Below are 21,009 nucleotides of genomic sequence, written 5' to 3' on the forward strand. Positions count from 1 at the left end.
CAGGGAGCATATTTTACGAAATAATTCTTGATGTTATCAAATATTACAGACAAATTCATAAAAAACAGTATTTTATTTATTATCTACAGAACAACGTCTGTTGGGTCAGCTAGTAGTTTATATACCATGCTCATGAGCAAATTAAAAATAATCTAACAGGTACGAGGGGAACCCACACCTATGAAGGATTCCGTACTATCGTACAAGATATAACACTATATATACTTTTAAATACATTTAAAATGTATACACGAAGTCGTAAAATAATAATATAGTATTAGAATAGTACTTTAACTTCATACTGGAGCGCCCAACGCACGCACACATACACACGATTTACACGGCCGCTAAGCAATCTTGGGTAGACAAAACTATTGAATGCCACGCCGTACGCCGCCGATACTGGTCGTAGTACGAGTTAAATTAGCTGCGCCGAGCCGTCCGTCATCATTATTTTTTATGTACCAACCCTAGCGCTCCAGATATATATATTTCAAAGAGACCACTGAGTTACGCTACTCTTCTATTACTTGTATTGTGCTCGTAATGCACATGCCGGCTTCAGTTTGTAACTTACTCTAAAGTAAATCAGTTCCAACAAATGAACCAGAAATAAAAATAAACATACAATTCTAGGTTCAATCACAAATTCTGCGGCTCATTATTGAAACGGACGGGGAGTATCAATTATCATAAGATCACATTGGCCATCACATTTTCTCATAAAAAAAAATTCAACGAACGTAATATATAATAAAATTTATTGAATTAGGCGTTCCTTTGCGGAAATATTATCATTTTAAGTTTTCTTTAGTGTTAATTCCGCCAATATTTGTTTTTAAAATAATTCGACACGTGTTTCGACTCTACACGAGGCATCCTCAGGACGTGTTGTCTAGATTTTGCAGATTTTGTTTTAAAAACAAATATTGGCGGAATTAACACTAAATAAAACTTAAATCATTTGTGTAATATATAATAGTTAAGCAATCAGTACAATTATTTGTAAAATACAACAATACTTATTGAACAATTGATTGGCACGGAACGTTAAAGGAAATTTGATTTCGATTTTAGTGTAATTAAGTTCATTAGTTGTTAATTAGTCTAAGGCAAAGTCTATCAAACACCAATGTGAATCAATATTCAAACGATTCTTAAATTTAAGGTTCTTTTTTATGGAAAAGGAGGACAAACGTGCGTACGGGTCACCTGGTGTTAAGTGATCACCGCCGCCCACATTCTCTTGCACAACACCATGCCGGCCTTTAAGGAAATTAAACACACTTTTTTTGAAGGTACCTATGTCGTATCATCCCGGAAACACTGTACAAGGAAACTCATTACCCAAAGCTTTGTAGTACGTGGAAGAAAGCTTCTTGAAAACCCCACTTTGGAGGACCGCCACACATCCAGATAGTGGGGATGATATCCCCGATTTGATTTGATTTGTGGCGTGTCGTGCGAAGGTGGAATTCGGCAGCAGGAATGTATAAAAAATGACCTGTATAAATACCGCTGGACAGGCTCTTCCATAAGTTTGACATCATCGTGCCTATTTGAAGCACCTCTCGCGATCGTCCAGAGAACAAATTTTGACGTATAATACAAATGGCTGCGAGAGAAGCGTACAGTATTTTTGCATGTTGAATTAATTTAAATAACAAACACAAAACAAAATACTTGTGTTGGCAGCAACAGGTATAATCCATTTAAGGCTGGCAACGTAACTCTTGACCTCTGATTTTGCGGATGTCCATGGACGGTTGACTCACCACTTCTCATCACGCAGGTCCATTACCCGTTTACCCCCTTTTATATAAAAGAATATACAAGAGATTGTTTGAGTTGTTCAGGATCTTAAAAAAAGTTGACAGATGACAGAAGATTTGGCACGTACCTATGCTAGAGAATAAGTATGGCCGTACTAAGAGACTTTATTGGGGTTACTCGTAATTTTAGAATTCTAAACTTTGTCGGACGTTTCATTTATAATCATTGATATGTTTTCTAACCAAAAACATAAAAAATAAGAAGAGCTTTACTACCAAAAAAAAGATATAAACGCAAAAAATTGCTTTAAGAAAATTATACTTTAAAGTACAATTTCTCCATAACGGTTTCGTTTCGGGCACCATACTACACAATCAAATCCACCAGAAATGACCTGAAGAATAACTTCCTTTAATATTCTGTATGATTTTCCCTTTAACCTTGTATATTCTATACATAGTAAATAGCTTATCTATTCTAGATATCGATGTAAATGGGCTATACATATCCTAACAACAAATGACAAAAGGTGGTTCAAAGTAGTAATGACGTACCCTATGAATATGAAACGAACTTGAGATACGCCTAATAAGAGATTGAGCGATGACCTACTAGAAATAGCAGGAGCGTTTTGAAAAAACAATTGCAAAAGATAGAAAAAAGTAAAAATTATTGGAAGTGGATTTTACCGCTAAAGGCGATAAAAGCGGTCCTTATTAATTATAAAATACTTAAACAATGAAACAATAACACATTCTAATAAATAAATCTTATATATAAAATTCTAGTGTCACAATGTTCGTTCCCGTACTCCTCCGAAACGGCTTGACCGATTCTCATGAAATTTTGTAGTAGGTCTGAGAATCGGCCAACATCTATTTTTCATACCCCTAAATGTTAAGGGTGGTCCACACGAAATTTTATTTTTTATTTATTTGACATTTTTTTTTAAATTTGTTTGATTATGAGTCAGCATTAAAAATACATACAACTTCAAATTTTCACCCATCTACGAGCAACGTTTGCTGGGTCAGCTAGTATTATATAATGTATCGATGAAGGGAAATAAATCTCTCAATAAATAATACCTATAAAAAATAGTAAAATTCTTGTAATAGTATTGGTTTAAATAATTGATAAGTTATGTTTTAAATTATTGATAATTCAATGACGAAATAGCGTATTTTTATTTTATACCTATCATGAAAATATGTCAGTATAACAACAAACAAAGCATCTTGCTTTTTTCAACTCTGGGTAAAATACACCTCGTTTTACAGCACGTATCACATTTCAAATTCAAATATTTTTAATCAAAATATTATAAAATCAAATATTGAATGTCAGAAACCATCCTTTCGAAAATAGAAGAACGGGCGCAAGAAAATCAGAGGGTTTCTTTGTTTTAATCAAATTTAGTCACAGTATAATAAAGTAGATTTTTTTAATATTATTAATAAGCCTGACGGCGTTCGCTCCATTTCCAGTCTATGGTATAATCAAGAAAGTCATTTATGTTATAGTAACCATTGACAAGAAAGCATTAAAAATGTAAAGCTTAAATCAAACTTATTTCACAACTGCAAATCCTCTATTCAATAATAGATAAATATCAAATATTTTAGCGAAAATAAAACCGTCAAACTTAGAGTTTTGTCGCCAACATTTCATAATTTTATAATAACATGCGCATCTTGAGTATAAGACCGCTGCATTATATGTGATTTGGTTCAAGGTGTTTTAATAATATAATTTGCAACGTCCACATATTTCAATTATAATTGAAATCAGTGAAATGTAATGTAATCGAGATCTGATATTACAAAAGCTTCAGGAACGGTATTACGTAGAACGGAACCGGTCCGAATCTCTGCAACGCTAATATGGAGCATTTTGGCTTTGCGCTTTACGATACCCCTCGAAAGCGAAAGTGTAACGTAGGACTTTAGTGCGGTGCCTTTTTTTCGGTCCGCCGCGCATGGCGCATATATATGGCCCTGTGGAGCACAATCACGCATCATTCACAGTCAGGACTTTGCTGACTTCAGTGCAACCAAGGAACGCAGCATCATGAAGTTCATGGTGTGTGCCTTAATGCTTTATGTGATTGTGCAAGTGGTCTATGTGCTCGTGTAGTCATTTATCGGATTTACTTTAATGTTCCATTGCATTTGTTGCTCAATATGAGACATTAGTTGGAATCATTGTAGAATATTGTTGATTAGAATTTACATCTCAATAGTATTTGGAATTAAATATTTTAATTGTCATTGGATTTTGCCATGTGGGTGTTTATATATTTTTTTTATTTTACAGCTCGTGGCCGCCAGTCTGGTGGCTGTTTTGGCCTTCGCGCATGCAGAAGAAGCCAAAGCAGCAGACAAAGAAGTGGCAGCGACCGATAGTAAGACGGCAACTGAAGACAAAAAACACGAGAAACGTGGACTTATTGGTCTTGGATATGGACACGGTGGATTTGAAGGAAGCTATGGAGGCGGTTATGGGGGCTCAATTGGTGGCCATGGAGGCGGTTACGGGGGCTCAATTGGTGGCCATGGAGGCGGTTACGGGGGCTCAATTGGTGGCTATGGAGGTGGCTACGGAGGTGGCTTCGGAAGTGGATACGGAGGAGGCTATGGTGGTGGTTTTGGAGGATACGGTGGGCATGAAGAAACCCACAAGACAATCACCGTGGTAAAGAACGTCGCTGTTCCATATCCAGTAGAAAAACACATCCCAGTACCCGTTGAGAAACACGTTCCAGTGCCAGTGAAAGTCCACGTTCCCCAGCCTTACCCAGTCGTCAAACATGTTCCTTACCCAGTTAAAGAACTAGTGAAGGTACCTGTTCATGTTCCACAGCCATACCCAGTCGAGAAGAAAGTTCCATACCCAGTACATGTGCCAGTCGACAGGCCTGTCCCCGTCAAAGTCTACGTGCCCCAACCTTACCCCGTTGAAAAGGAAGTCCATGTCCCTGTTCACGTTCCCGTGCCAGCTCCGTACCCAGTAGAAAAGAAAGTTCCCTACCCAGTGAAGGTACCGGTACACGTACCTGCTCCTTACCCAGTCGTTAAAGAGGTTCACGTACCCGTCAAGGTTCCAGTCGATAGACCTTACCCAGTACACGTTCCTAAGCCAGTGCCTTACCCAGTCGAAAAGCCCGTTCCCTACCCAGTAGAAAAACCAGTGCCCTATCCAGTCAAGGTTCACGTTGACAGACCATACCCAGTACATGTTGACAAACCGGTGCCTTACCCCGTCAAAGTTCCAGTACCAGCACCTTACCCCGTTGAGAAACACATTCCAGTGCCAGTAGAGAAACATGTCCCAGTTCCAGTTAAGGTTCTCGTAGACAGGCCATACCCAGTGCACATCGAAAAACACGTACCATACCACGTTGAGAAACCCGTGCCGTACCCAGTCAAGGTCCCATATCCAGTTGTCGTCAAACACGGTCACGAGTACGGACATCATGGAAGCTATTAAATGGCTGCAGGAAGGAGATGCTCTATTGTGATATTAATCAGATCTTAGTATAGCACGTTACTAAATAGTTTGTGAGTTTACTCCCAGTGTTAATTTCGGTAACAGCTAGATCTCTTTATATAATACTCTGTATAGGAACTATTTGCACTGAAACTATTTTCTAACCCTTGTTATTTTTTGTATAAAATGTATTGTTGTTTTCGAACGAATCTTTTATGTTGTAACGAATATTTGAGTTGATGTACCTGTTATTTAAGAAACGAAATGATAAACTTTTTCTACGAAATGTTACCAGTATTTTTGTAAGAATAAACTTGGCATTGCCAAATGAAAGAAACGCATTTTTATTGCATCCCGCTGTGTGTGATTCGTAATTGGCCTGAGTATGTTATTATTCCGATCGCAGCCCGTGAATATTTGCGAAATACGACACAATGCGGCCTAGATTAGTATCGCATCGTAAGCCACTTGTATCGCCGCTGGTTAAGTTCTGTTGAAACATTTGACAATAAGTATATATACGCTTTGCATTGTTTTGCGTAATACCTTGTGTAGTTTTAGCCCAGGGGCGTCCATATCATATATGCAATTAGTCAGTGCCTACCTCGTTATGAACCTAAATAAATATAGCACTAGTGTAAAAGTTAATTTAGTTCAATTTGGTTCCGTTATTTTATTGCCAAACTTCTATGGAACACCCACTATTAATTTTTCTTTACACTATATACTAAATGCCTACGGTAGGTAATCTTTGCTTATTCCAAAGCTCAACTAAGACTAGATCTCCAGTACCTACCTTGCTAGAAAACCAATGCACGTCCCTGTTATAGCCGATATTATATTATTATTTACATCCTCTTTGGTTGAAGCCTAAACATAGGGTCGGATTTGGCCCGACCGAACCAAGGGACGCAATACTGTACCGGTCTATATTCAATGGTAATATTAAACACCAAATCGTAATAAGTACCAAATATTTATAGCTTTAAAAAGAACAACAACGAACGAATCTCAACAAATAAGTTTCCCTTTTTATTCGCCTCGACAAATAAACTATCGTTAGATTGCTTGTCGTTCGTTATATGTGGCCCCGGTCTAAAACGTTGAAGCAATATCAATACATCATTTCGATAACTAAACAGTTTGGTCAGAGATGTTATTGATTTATTACTTGAGCTGTTACAATGTGTACAATCTACTTGATTATTAATATTTGAAATAGCCTTCATGTAGTTTCTAAACGTGTGGTATGCGCCTCTTTCGTTATCATCAAAGTTGAAGCATTAATGTTTGCATAAGTTGTAATCTGCTAGCGGCACCAATTATCTTTTTTCTTACATTCTAAGTTGTTGATGATTACTTATATATATGTACTATCTAATGCCCGCGACTTCGTCCGCGTGGAGAAAAAAGTGTGTGTGTACTTTTGTATACACGCAAGAAGTTATACTTCTTTGGCCTCACAAAGCAAAAATCTTTTAAATTATTTATTCCTCGTGCTATTCTACTTTTGTAGAAAGAACAATATTGTAAATATCTTGCAACGATGGCTTTGACAATTAATTATTACATAACGAATACGGTTGTACGGACTTTAACCCTTTGCCTATCCTAATAATGGACGAAGAAACCAAAAAAAATAACGAATGCACAAATAAAATTTGAAAAACAAAATTTTATGAACGATGTGGGACTCGAACCCACGACCTCCGGCGATCCGTGCCGGTGCTCTAACCAACATATTATATGAATCTTATATCGAGGAAGTTTGCTATGGCAAACTACGCCTACTATTGGTATACTTATAACTCAAGGACGTGAATTTCGGTTTTCACAAATCCCGCGGGAACCATAGATTTTTCCGGGATAAAATGTATCCTATGACCTTTCCCAAGCTCAAGTCACCTTTACATCAATTAATAATACAGAAAAAATAAATCGTAGTTTATTTATCAATAATAATATTAGGATATAATTTAGTGATGCTTGTCTTGCACACCGTAACAAAGCGACGATGTGACGTCATCGAGATCCAGAGATGAAGAAGACTCCGTAATGTAACCGGGTAGTAGGTAATACATATATTAAATCTAAACACATCACTGATACGTGCTTCTTATATTTATACTGATATTTTAAGGCATTAGGTGTTTGTTATGCAGTTCTTGGTTTGATCTCATTTATATAGTTGTAATAGTTTCAACATCACAGAGAATATAAACAAAGTAAGAGTTGCGAATAATTCAAATATTTGTATTCAAAATAGGATTCAAAATCTCTTATTGAACGACAATAACAACACCCATTCGAAAAATATGATTCATAACTTAAAAGAAAGGGCGCAAGAATCTCAGCGGACTCCATAATTATAGCATATACTGCAGAACTAAGTCTATTAGCCAATCTTTCAATATGGGCCTATTGCAAATTGAAATCAAGAATAATGCCAAGAAATATAGCAGATTCCACAGGTTTTATCACCTCTCCGTTCAAGAAAACATTCGCATTTACATTTTTGACATTTGGCGCGGTAAATTTAATATATTAAGTTTTATGGTTATTAAACAATAGGTCATTGACGCTACAAACAATACTACCTTGCTTTTTTTTCTATAACGTTAGGTAGATCATTTATGTAAATTGAGAAGAGGAACGGTTCAAGAATAGACCCTTGTGGTACTCCCATAGATCCGAGATCCCCCCAAGATCAATCGAGAAGTCCCAGGAGATCTCCTGCCATTCACGCCAACGTTTTGAATTCCTTTTATTTAAGTATGAGATCAGAAAATCGAGCGCAGATCCTTTGATACCATAGTGACATAGCTTCCTGACCAGCGTTGAATGTTGAACACAATCGATAACGTTATGGTTGCGGGTAAATAAATCATTTGATTAACTAATGTAAATCAACAGTTTTTAATTTTAAATGGTTCCTCACTTCTGGGATTAAAATATAACTATATAATTTTAATTTGAACCAAAATTTATAGTCGATGCGCCTCTCGGGTTCCGAGTGACGTCATCGTCATAATCTAACTTAGTATTGGTTTATTTTGAATAAAATTACTATAAATTATTTTTTATTGTGAAATATTAATCCGAGTGTCATCATCATTATCATCAGCCACTGCTGGACAAAGCCCTCCTCAAAGATGTCCACGATGATCTGTCTATTCCGGCGATCTTGACCAGATCTTCCGTCCATCTTGCGTCCTACCAACACTGCGTCTTGGGGTATGTGGTCGTAATTCGAAGACTTTACTGCCCAAACGGCCATCTGTTGGTCGAACTATGTACCCTGCCCACTGCGATTTCAGTTTCGCAATCATTTGTCGGTGACTCCGAGCATAGCCCTCACCATTGCCCTTTTCGCTCATGAGTTTTGTCATCAGGCCTATAGTTAGCGACCACGTCTGCGTACCGTAAGTCATCACTGGCAACATACACTGGTTAAAAACCTTCGTCTTCAGACACTGTATTCTGAGTATGACTATCAATAAACCTTGATAAATGAATCGTATGTACGGGACACAGTAGTTTATTTTCATAGCGCTTCATGTAGGTAGTAACAATATTTACACATCTAGAAGACCCTCTTAAGTAGGTCCTGTCGCAAATTGTATTAAATATAATTATAGTTTTGTGATTACTCAATATTAACACGAAGATAATTTGCAACAGCGAGCTTGGAACAATTATGTAACCAACAAGTACGATACTGTTTCACTTTGCATAACGTCAACTTATATAGATCAGAAATTATATTCGCAAATATTCACTAATTAGTTTGTTGATCGGTGTTCATTCTTTATGGAACAGGAGGACAGAAGAGCGTACACATTCTTTAGCAATACCAGAAGAATCATAGGACCATAGCCGACCTCTAAGAAAGGTGTACGCGCTTTTTTTGTAATTTAATGGAAAAGAGGGACAAACCCGTACGCTAGTACGGGTCACCTGGTGTTAAGTGATCACCGCCGCCCACATACTCTTGCAACACCAAAGGAATCACAGGAGCGTTGCCGGCCTTTAAGGAAGGTGTACGCACTTTTTTTGAAGGTACCCATGACGAATCATCTTGGAAACAATGCAAAAGGAATCTCTCTCTACGGCTGGGTTGTACTTGGAAGAAAGTTCCTTGAAAGCGACTGTGGAGGAACGCCACTCACACAGATGGGGGGATTGATATCGTTTTTTGTGGCGTGTTGTACGAAGGTGGAATTTGGCGGCAGGAATCACGTCAAAGTGCCAAATTTCGGAACACTCCCCGTGATAAACGCTGTAGAAGACACATTTAATCGACGTCTCTAGGCATTGCAAAGTTCACAGCAAAAAGCCTTAATAATTCATTTAGTACCTATATATAATGTTAACAAATTTAATGTGTGTAAGAAATCGGTGTATTTTATTACATGATAACTGATTAGGTGCATCGTACGATCGTTATAAAACATCGCCTGTGCTCATGCGACGGCTGACTATCTATAACTAGGTCACTTCTGAAGAAATCTGTATATTCTGACCTGTATAAATACCACTGGACAGGCAGTTCCATATGTTTGACAGCAAATTTTTTGTGCCGTATTTGAAGCACCACTCGCGAGCGTCAAGAGAACTAATTTTGACTTAATACAAATGCCTGCGAAGGATCATTCAATACCCTGAAGTATTTTTGCGTTTTGAATTTATTTCGTTCGTTTTCCATATTATTTATACTACAAGAACAACTTAATAAAGAAAAGAAAAAAATGTTTTGTGAATAGTTTCCCACCATCTATCGATGTTTGCTGAGTATCTCAACACAAGTTTTAGTACCGAAGACTCACGCTACATGGCCAACAGAGGTCACACCATATATTAAAGTTCTGAACACGCCACGAGTTTGCTAGAGTCATTTCAACAACAATGATATGTTCCCGCGCTAGCGAGGTATATCATTATCACATCGACGAGAAAAACTTTGTCGTAACAGGGGATATATGTAACAAAATGATTGTGATTATGTATGTGTGAAGCAATTATTATGTTATTATGTTTTTACATACAGCATAACGCGTGCATATTAACTTATTCTGGCCATAAATACTGAAACAACGAAAATAAATTTTCTAATGCTAAACATATATTACTTTCAGCGTATACTAATAATATAAAACAATTTAATATAAACAATTTGTTATGGTTTTAAAGTGAAAACCCTTACTTTTGGGATTAATACACAAATAAAATTTGCAAACATAATTTTATGAACGATACGGGACTCGAACCCACCCTCTCGAGTTCCGTGCGAGTCCTCTCCCAAGCTAAGTGTTCGAGTGACGCATCGTCATAAAATCTTGTATGCTTTGTTCAACTCTCAGGTTGTGGCTTCATCTTGAGGTGTCGCTCTTGCTAATTGTTTAGATTCGTAGGTCGTGGGTGCGAGTGCCGTTTTTTAAAAATTTTATTTGTGAATTTAAATTAAAAAGGTTAAACGAAGTGGTCTTCATTGGCTGCACTATAGTCCTTTAAACGTTGGGTACCAAAAGCACACACTCTTTCCATGGGATAATTCTTCACTGCAAATCGTACGGATTGTTTTAGGGACTCCGAATTATCATGGCGGTTAGACCAAACCTCTTTAAAACAGTGTTCACGTTTACCTAGACGTATAAATTGTTTAAGACTATATATTATTGAAAATGTTACGAGTAAACAACGAAATATTTTAGGTTAAAAGTTACTTGTAGAATGTATTTTGCAAAAAATTACAAACTGTATATTTACCGTAATAATTGATTTATATGTCATCACAAATTGAAAAAAAAATTGTCATTTTGGTTTTCGATGATTTTGGACACTATTGGCCTTACAAATGAAATTGGCATAAAGTTATACCCGAGAATAAATCAAGATTGTGCTAAATGTTTACAAATAGACATGTTGCTTATGATTGGTTTAGTCGAACGTATAACGTTTATTTGCAAGGATGCTTGACATTCGGAAAACTTTGTTTGAATTGTATTGACAGTATTGTTAACGATTTACAGCCGTTCCCAATATTCGGTCTATCGCTTACTTGAGATTAAAATCGTAACTATCGTTGACTTTTCTGTCCCAATAAACTCATCAACGGTAACTCGCCTTATCACGCAGTCTGTTAATGGGACGACGTATGGCATACCAGCGATAGAAGTTTGTATGGAAATTGCAATTCACGCGTCCCAATATAAGGCGATAAGAATGACTTATCGGGTACATTGGGACAGCTTCAGATGATTGGCAGCTAATTATCAGTAATACTACTACTATCAGAGTAGAAGGTAGTAATTTATCTCTATCTGTAGATAGTGTATTTAGAACAGTCGTATAGTCAACATTTTGCATATTATTCTTGGTTTATTCTCAGGTATAACTTTATGCCAAACTTATTTGTAAGAACGTATCTCTTTTACATGTAGGAGTGAAAGGCTATAACATACAGTTTAGGCTCACAAATCTTTCCAATATAATGTGATTGTATGTCGCGAAAGTAGAACGCCGTTGCCTTACACCTTCAATTTACTTATTTGAAGTGTAAAAGAGTGAGCCTTATAAAATGTAATTAACTTATTATTGAAGTGATATTTCCTTTGGCGCGTTAGGGAAAAATTATTATTTTATAATTTTATATATATAATAGCCGTTCCCGCCCTAAAGCGAATTTTAAAAGGTAATGAATTAATGAACGAAGGTTGGAATTCGAAAAATAAGTAGCCATAAACCATATAGGATACATTTCGCATCGAATGGTGGTAGTTTCATGACGATACGATCAGTGGTTTAGGCGTGATTGCGCCTCAAGCAAAGATCATTTTCAATATTTATAGTCATACATCTTTGTGCCGTTTGGTGTCGAGACACTTGGCCCGTGGGGCCCAGAGGCGCGGAGAATGTTCAAAATACTATCTTCGCGCCTCAATAAGGCTACTGGAAACCCAAGCGCTGGCAGCTATTTCGGTCAACGGATCAGCCTTGCTATCCAACGCGGTAATGCTGCCAGTATTCTTGGTACGCTTCCACGTAATGATAGTTTTAATTTTATGTAGTCGTAGTATTGTAAATATTGTTATAAGATTTGTTTTGATTAAATATATAATATTTATATATATAGAAGAAGAAGAGGATATAATTTTAAAATGCGCGCGCACACCGTCACGTAAATTCGACACTCAGACGTTAGTTGGTGACCATTTGTATCATACTTCAGCTTCGAAGCCTCTTGTACCTAACTTATATGTCTACTGAACCAATGGATGAGAATTAAATAAATTTGAATATATAATTTCAATTTTTATACAATTAGTTATAAGTTAAAAAAATATTTTTTCTCTCTATTGGATACATTAATATAATGATATTTAATTACACTTTATTAACTAATGGGTTGTATTTAATACCTTCTTTATTACAAATATTGTTTTTTCTACAAACTTAAAATAGCACGAGGAGTAATTTGTAGTAAGAACTTTTGCTTGGATCATTTATGCGTCTAGATAGACTATGACGGCTGTGAAAACATCGAAAAAAATTGTGTTTAGAACTAAGCTCTATTTTGAGGAATTCACGCACACTTACTCAAAGTGTCATACAAATCACGAGGGTAGGATGTAGCTTATCACGCACACTAAACTAATATTCCTGCCCTGTTTTTATAGATTGTCTAACAGCAAGAGACTCAATCTTGACATGTAAATTATTTAAGGATTTTTTTTTATTGCGCTAAAGAAGAATATCTTTTTGCGTGCGGATATCAGTACACATACATTTTTTTTAATAAGCAATTAGTAATCAAGCTATTGAATATAGCTCGGAATGAGAAAGGACAATCAGGCTAACGAAATTGACAGGCGCATAAGACTGGCGTGGGCAGCTTACTGCAAACTCAAGTTCGCTTTCAACATGACGACCAGTGCATCTTGCCAGTGCTTACGTATGGGGCTGAGACTTGGGTTTTTACTAAGGAGATCCTCCACAAACTTCAGGTGGCAATTGAGAGAAAACTGGTAGGAGTTACACTGAGAGACCATTAAAGAAACGAATGGGCCAAAGAGTAGAGCGTAAAGTGAGCGATGTAACCAACCGTGTTACGAAATTGAAATGGGAGTGGGCTGCCCATGTCGCCCGCAAGCATGGCTCGTGGTGCAAGGCAGTGATAGAATGGAGGCCGTGGGGTGAGAAACGCACGAGAGGAAGACCGCAGATGCTTGGTACGATGATATCAAAAGTGGCGGGAACAAAGTGGTTGGAAACTGCTCAAGACCGGAAAAGATGGCATACGCTGAAGGTGGCCTACGCCTTAGAGGTTTAGAACGACTAAAGAAGAAGAAGAAGAATCAAGCCGTGTGAATCAAAAACGTGTCATCTGACATTTAACAGAGTAGACGTATATCGATAGCTCCTGTATTTAAAATTTTAAATCAACGAACTTACTGCTATAATTACATTAAAAGTGTTAAGGGCTCAAAGTTAACCATTTAAATAGTGTGGTGACCAGTGTTTTTTGATCAAAGTATCTTGAAAAAGTACTAAAATCAGTGTAAAAAACTTCACGGTCCAGTGACGAATTTGGTAGCATTAATAAATAAATGTGGGTACCTATAAAATAATCTGCTAATGCTGTCACGCAATATCGCTCAAAACTTAATACGACTCTATTAATTCGTCGCTATAGTAATACGTTCCGCGGCCGGTTGGTAACTACAACGACTAGTGCAACGCGGAACTTGGTTCGAATCTCGCCGCGCGTTGCACATTTTTTTTTCTTCAATTTATATTTCTTTGGAAATAATTGTGAACGAAATTTGCAATGGTTGCAACTTGTGAAGCGTGCCAAGCACACATTAGTGTGACGATGAAACGCATAAAATGTATCAATTGTAACCACATATACCACTCTGAATGTGTACGATTTACTGGCGACTCAAGATCCGCATGAACGCAGTGGAAGTGCCCTAAATGCGTGGCAAATGAGCGAAAAGGTGGAGATAACAGTAACACACCAGTACGAGTAGAAAAAATAAACAAAACTGCGCGAACTGTAGCCACCAATTCCGACATCTCAGTGTCTGTATGCGATGTCCCTGCAGCCTCGATAGATAAGGATGCAAACCTAATAATTAATCGTTTGGAAAACATTCTAGACGCCAAGCTGCAGTCGATTAAATATGAAATTGTTGAAGAATTAAAAGCTACTATCTTCACCGAATTAAAAAATGAAATAGCTTCGTTATCTTCCCAAATGTCTCAGTTGCAGACTTCCTATAGTCAACTTCAGGACAAAAACGACCATCTTAAGAGTGACGTACGTACACTGCAGGAACGTATCAGCGTGTCGGAGGATCAACTATTGGAACTGCGTTCACAGTTTTGTAGACAGCAGCAACAGGCGAGAATGAATAATCTGGAAATTGTAGGGTTGCCACAAACCAGTAGTGAATCGCCCGTCGACTTAGTACTGAAAATTGCTGAATACGCTGGCGTGGTGCTGAACCGTGGGGATATTGACTTTGTACATCGCGTCCAGCCTCAGAAAGCCATAGCTGGTAGACCTAAACCCATTGTAGCCAAGCTAGCGGACCGTCTTTACAAAGATAAAATACTCTCTGGCCTAAAAAACCAAAAGGGCATCTGCACCAGAGACATAGGCATTAAACAATATTGTTACCACACCCATTCTACTTTTAAAAGAAACATCAAAATTATTCCGTTTCGAACATCAAGCAAATGTTACCTTAAGTATCCGTACAATTTAGCTTATCTTAACTTACTTACATTACTGTCCATATTATACATATATAATTTTTCTATATTTTGGTACTTATTGCACACGTAAGGGCGCTAATACAATAGAAATACTATACCAAAAGCCACGCAGGCTTACGCACTAAAACAAATGAATTTAGACAAAACATACTTAACCACGATTATGACATAATTTTAATAACAGAATCATGGCTGACTAACGGTATCTATGATAGTGAGATCTGTGACAATAGATATGACATTTTACGTTGTGACCGAAACCAGGGAACATCTACTAAAAAAATGGGAGGGGGAGTCCTACTATGTGCTTCTAAGAAGATGCATGTCCAACATCAACGCGAGTGGGCCTGTCCTGGCGTCGAATCCTTGTGGGCAACTATACCAGCTGAAACTCTCAAAATTTCGGGGAACCGCAACATCCATATCGGATTAGTATATGCACCACCTGACTCACAGTTACCTACAAGACTCGAATCAATCTATTCTCGACTCGCAGAAGTTTTGGCAACCCATCCCAATGACTATTTCATTTTATGTGGCGATTTTAACTTACCAAATGTCACGTGGACTGACTCCGGACCTACACTGCAAAAACGTGGCCCAGTGGAATTGCAAAATGCTTTTGTAAATATTTTAGATATTTGTAACCTCTCTGGTTTGAAACAACAAAACACTATCTCGAACAGTAAGCGAAACACCTTAGATCTATTATTTAGCAACATTGACTTTGAAGTTCACCACTGCCTTACTCCCCTCGTTACAGAAGATGTATATCATCCATGTCTAGAATTTAATCTCTCGAGCTCACTAATTCGTAATATTCGTCAGAAACCCGTCAATAGGCCCAATTTCTATAATGGGGACTATATCAAAATTAATGAATACTTATCACAAATCAATTGGCACGAATTACTAGTAGCTGATTCAATTAATGAAACAATTAAACTTTTTTATTCCATTCTAAACGAAACAATAATTAAATTTATACCAGTTAAAGTTAAACATAAAACTAATTTCCCTGTGTGGTATTCTAAGTCTCTAATTCATATAGTGCAAGAGAAGCTTCAAAAGCATAGACAATGGAAAAATGATAAAAATCCTCGTGATTACGACGAGTTTGTTATGCTCAGGGCTCGCCAAAAACTCGTACAGAGCAGGTGTTACAAAAACTACACTGAGCGTATGCAATGCTTCATTCGTAAAGATCCTAAACTTCTCTTCTCTTATACTAAATCCCTTAGAAACAGCGAACAAGGATACCCCACTAAGCTTACACTTGGTAATAGTACTTACACAGGTGAAACTTCAGTTTGTAATGGATTCAGTCAATACTTTGAGAGCATCTTTGTAAAACCAGCAAACTCGTACGATGAACCAAGTTCTCTAAACTTGAATCATAATGAAACCATTTGCAAAATTACTATAAGTGTATATGAGGTTCGTAAATTGCTTAAAGCTTTAAAAACTAATAAGGGAGCTGGCAGTGATGGAATCCCACCGATTTTTTTAAACAAGTGTGCTAACAATTTAGCCTTACCGCTATCCATAATATTTAATCTCTCCATTAACGTCTTCAGTAGTTTCCCTGATGTGTGGAAAGAAGCACTTATAGTACCGTAACATAAAAGCGGATCAAGAGCCCAAATAGAGAATTACCGGCCCATATCGATTCTGAACGCAATGAGTAAGTTATTCGAAACAGTTGTCTATAGATACATATGCCCCATTGTAACTAGATCTATTCCCTACGAGCAGCACGGATTTATGAAGAACCGTTCTACCGTTACAAATTTAGCTGTTTTTACGGATTACGTAGTACAGAGCATGGACGAGAAATATCAAGTGGATGTGATCTACACGGATTTCGAAAAAGCATTTGACCGAGTAGATCACGTAATTCTACTGCAAAAACTAAGCGTGCAAGGCGTAAATGGGAGCTTACTTCGGTGGTTTACTTCATACATTAAGAACCGTATGCAGGCAGTTGTGACGGGTAGTGCTAGAAGTAACTTTGTAATAATACCCTCAGGAGTACCACAGGGGTCCATCCTAGGTCCGCTTTTATATAACGCTTACCTATTTGATATTGGAAGTTGCATCCACCTTGCACAGTATTTAATGTTCGCTGACGACACAAAAATATTTGTCAAAATACGTTCACTTGACGATTGTCATAAACTACAACATGACCTAAATGCACTGACAGAATACTACGCAAGGAACAGAATTATAGTTAATGTTAAAAAGTGCCATCATATTACTCTGACTCGTAAAAAAATATAATTGAATTTAACTTCAAAATTAATGGCACAAGTATACCCAGAGTGACTGCGGTTAGAGACCTGGGTATCCAAATCGATGCTAAGTTTTCAATGAATGAGCACGTTGATAATGTAGCAAATAGAGCTTTCAAACAACTAGGTTTCATAAAACGAGTGACCCGTTCCTTCAGTAATCTGGAATGTATAAAGGCACTTTACTTTGCGTACGTCCGGAGTATTCTTGAATACGCATGTAATGTCTGGACACCCCAATATATTATACATATCGAAAGGCTTGAAACCATACAGAAACAGTTTATTAAATACTTAACTTTTAAAGATTTTAAAGAATTCAACAGTTATGAGGAAGCGTGTTCTCACTATGGTATCGACACACTGGAACAAAGAAGGAATCAAAGTGACATGTTACTTCTGCAAGCAATTTTGAGTGGCTCCATCGACTGCCCTAGTCTACTGTCAGCCTTTTCATTAAACGCTCAATCTTTAAGATCGCGTCACACGCGCCTTTTACATGTTCCCAAACCTAATACAAATTATGCCCAAAATTCCATAATTCCGCGTCTGTCACGAATTTATAATAAACAGTACGCTGAGTTTGACGTATTTCACTTATCAAAAATTAAGTTAAAAACAGAAATAATAAAACATCATCGTAAAAAATAATAATAATAGGTAACGCAACACACACAAACACACACGCACACACACACACACCACACGCATACACACACCACACACGCACACACACACCACACACGCACACACACACACACAGACACGCGCGCGCTATTGTAATCTTTTATTTGTTAGTATATACAGTACATTTTTAAGTCTATTCTGTTAATATATGATTTCTTTTTATAATTTAAAATTTATGTAATCCTTAGTGGCTTTATGTAAAACCTAGGTTAATTTTGTAAAAATAATTGTTGTGTACGCTGTTGATTACTATAATAAATAAATAAAAGCCACTCGCTTTAAGTTAGGGAACATTGAATAAATATTATTTTCAATGCAAGTTAGTTACAATATCGCGTTAACTAATATTGTGGTAACCTAAAGTATTGATTTCAACCACTAATTAAAGGCGTAGACAATATTAAGTTATCTATTATAACAGCTGATGGTTGTCTATATAATATACTTCGTCTGGCCATAAATACTGTTACAATTAAAACTAAACAATATATTACATTTGAATTTGGAATCTGTCATTTTTATATTATGATTGTTTATTGAGTTTTCTCATTTTGGCGCCAATACATTGTACAATATTTTGCGATATTAAAATGGAGTGGGGTGATAAAGAGAACTGAATCGCTGTGATTGCATTACACAAAGTAGGTATGGAACCAAATGCAATTTTTATAACTCTCCATACGTTTGGTATTAGTATGGTATTTGTGTACCAGGCTATTATTAATAGGTGTGAGACTTTCAATCAATAATATTGATGTACACATTTAGTAAATAAGAAAACATTGTTTTTTTAGACATTACGTAATTCGTTACCAAGATAATATATGTAAAAAATGTCAAACTTAACCTGTTTTAATTCAGAGTACGCTAAGTATGACGTTGTGTTTGTTTTTACTTTCGATCTCATTCACGTATGAGATCGTGTGAATCATTCAAGGTGGCAGCATTACCTTACTATATTATGTAGGCAGTGATTCAATTCATTTACGTTTTTTAACTTTTCCTTAAAGGTTTGGATAAAAACATCTGATCTTAACGTACGTACAATAAATAATTTCGTTGTGATTTTAAAAGGGTTTGTTGAGAAGGAAACGTTGAAGTGGTTTCGCCATATAAAGGGTACCTGGAAATAAATAGATTGCAAAATTTATGATTATAATATCTACACTATAATAAAACTGTAGAGTCGACGTGCATTGGATATTTTGTTCCGAAACCGAATGTAGGTAATAAAGAAGTGTAGCTGAAAGAAAAAAAAATATATTTTTAAATTTCTTTTTGTTTCTTGTTGTTGCTACACGCTAATCTCTGGAACTACTGGGCAGACTTTCATCAAATTTTCACGAATGATGATTCGCTATTCATCTTAGCTCGGGTGTAATAGGCGTGCGGTGCGGATGCGGGCGAGAGCACTGAGCAGGCGCCGGGTGCGCGCCGAGCAGGCACTCCACACTAGGCAGTCAGGGAGAAACTATCGAGCGAGGCGGTTGTGTCGCACGCGCACACCGGGAACACCACGTTCTTATTACGTATTCGTAATTGCTCTGCTTGTAAGAATGTGTTTTGTTAGGCGCCCACATTAATGGACAACTATGAGGATCCTGACCATTTAACCGGCCATCCACCGTCATATATATATATATATATATTATATATGTGTGTGAAATAAGAGGCGCAATTATCGCTGAGGATTTTCGCTTAGAAAAAAATTTCTATAAAATTTTCAAATGACCACTCTATATACTTATATTTCTTTCGTTTGATGATCGAAGAATATACGAAGTTTAACAGTACCATATAGAAGGTCCCCGCAGCAAACAATTTCACAATGAATTGTTATTTATACAAAATATGAAATTATGAAAGCAAAGATAATGTCTGTTATAAGTTGACACGTGGCGAAGTAATGAACTAAATATATATTATAAAAAATATAACATTTATAATATATTTAATTGCATAATTAAGGTATAGCTTCTTAGACATTTTATCAAACATATTTATTCGTAGTAGTTTTATTGTAAAAAGATTTTACGAGGATAATTTTACACGTCAGACCGCCAGAAGCGACCCCATTAAGGGGCCAGCTAACACTTGTAAGCGTGGTAAAACTGATCATTTGTTGGCATGTTTATGTCCCGGTCCATAAGATTAACGATGTATTTCTGAGTATTTATTGCAGATACTCATGTTGGACGATAACGCAATTCGTACCAGTCACCTTTTTTGAAGTTCTTACACACAATTTTCGAAAACCGTGAAGTTAGCCGATAAACTTCCCAATAGTATAGTGTGAAGTGGAATTAATATTCAATATTTGTGTGACGTTATAACTGGTGACAGAGCATTACAAACCAGCAGTGTTTGGGTGACTATACGCTATAACAATACTACCATTGTATTGCCATCTGCAGTGGTTCGAGTAATCTACCCGAATCTCGGGAAATTTGCCTACGAAAACGTTGCACTTCCTGTTGTACTGGTTTCGGGGCAGACGCTACAGTGTTCAAAATTCATTAATTATTGTTATTTAACCATTGTAATATGATCCAAATATAGTATTTTGATTAAAAAAAAAAGAAGTAAAATCAAGGAGTTTTTATTAGTTGACTAGTTACCAGCCAGCTGTCTTCAATTCTAATCTGCACACGTAAAATATTGAATTGTACTGACTATTTTTAGGGGTAATACAAAAATACAATTAAAAACTTATATATTTGGCTTGTAATACATATAGTATATGAAATAACTAATAAAATAAGTGTTGGAAGTATTTTCCCTCTTTTTTGACTGCTCCTTAACATGTATATTAATGGAAACCTTATTAGTGTGTGTACAATCTTTTATGTATTTTCTGTAAATTTTTTATTTACTAGTTGTTTCCCAATAACAAATAATTAATGTACTGAAAGGTAAACTAGGTAACATCTTGATACACGCATTAAATTTGAAAAATAAATACTCGTACTATTTTGACGCCACT

The 21,009-nt window shown here is 36.6% G+C and overlaps 2 protein-coding genes across 2 annotated transcripts in view; one reads left to right on the forward strand and one right to left on the reverse strand.

The window, feature by feature from the left end:
* Positions 1 to 21,009, reverse strand: part of LOC126964982 (angiotensin-converting enzyme) — a 201,160-nt gene that overhangs the window by 102,596 nt on the left and 77,555 nt on the right. The gene's annotated exons all lie outside the window — the stretch shown is intronic.
* On the forward strand, positions 3,734 to 5,599 carry LOC126965050 (skin secretory protein xP2-like). The gene is made up of 2 exons (XM_050808493.1): positions 3,734 to 3,855; positions 4,090 to 5,599. The coding sequence occupies exons 1-2, from the start codon at positions 3,844 to 3,846 to the stop codon at positions 5,260 to 5,262; spliced, it is 1,185 nt and encodes a 394-aa protein (XP_050664450.1). The 5' UTR covers positions 3,734 to 3,843; the 3' UTR covers positions 5,263 to 5,599.

This window comes from Leptidea sinapis, chromosome 6 (genome assembly GCF_905404315.1).
Source record: "Leptidea sinapis chromosome 6, ilLepSina1.1, whole genome shotgun sequence".
Taxonomy (NCBI): Eukaryota; Metazoa; Arthropoda; class Insecta; order Lepidoptera; family Pieridae; genus Leptidea; species Leptidea sinapis.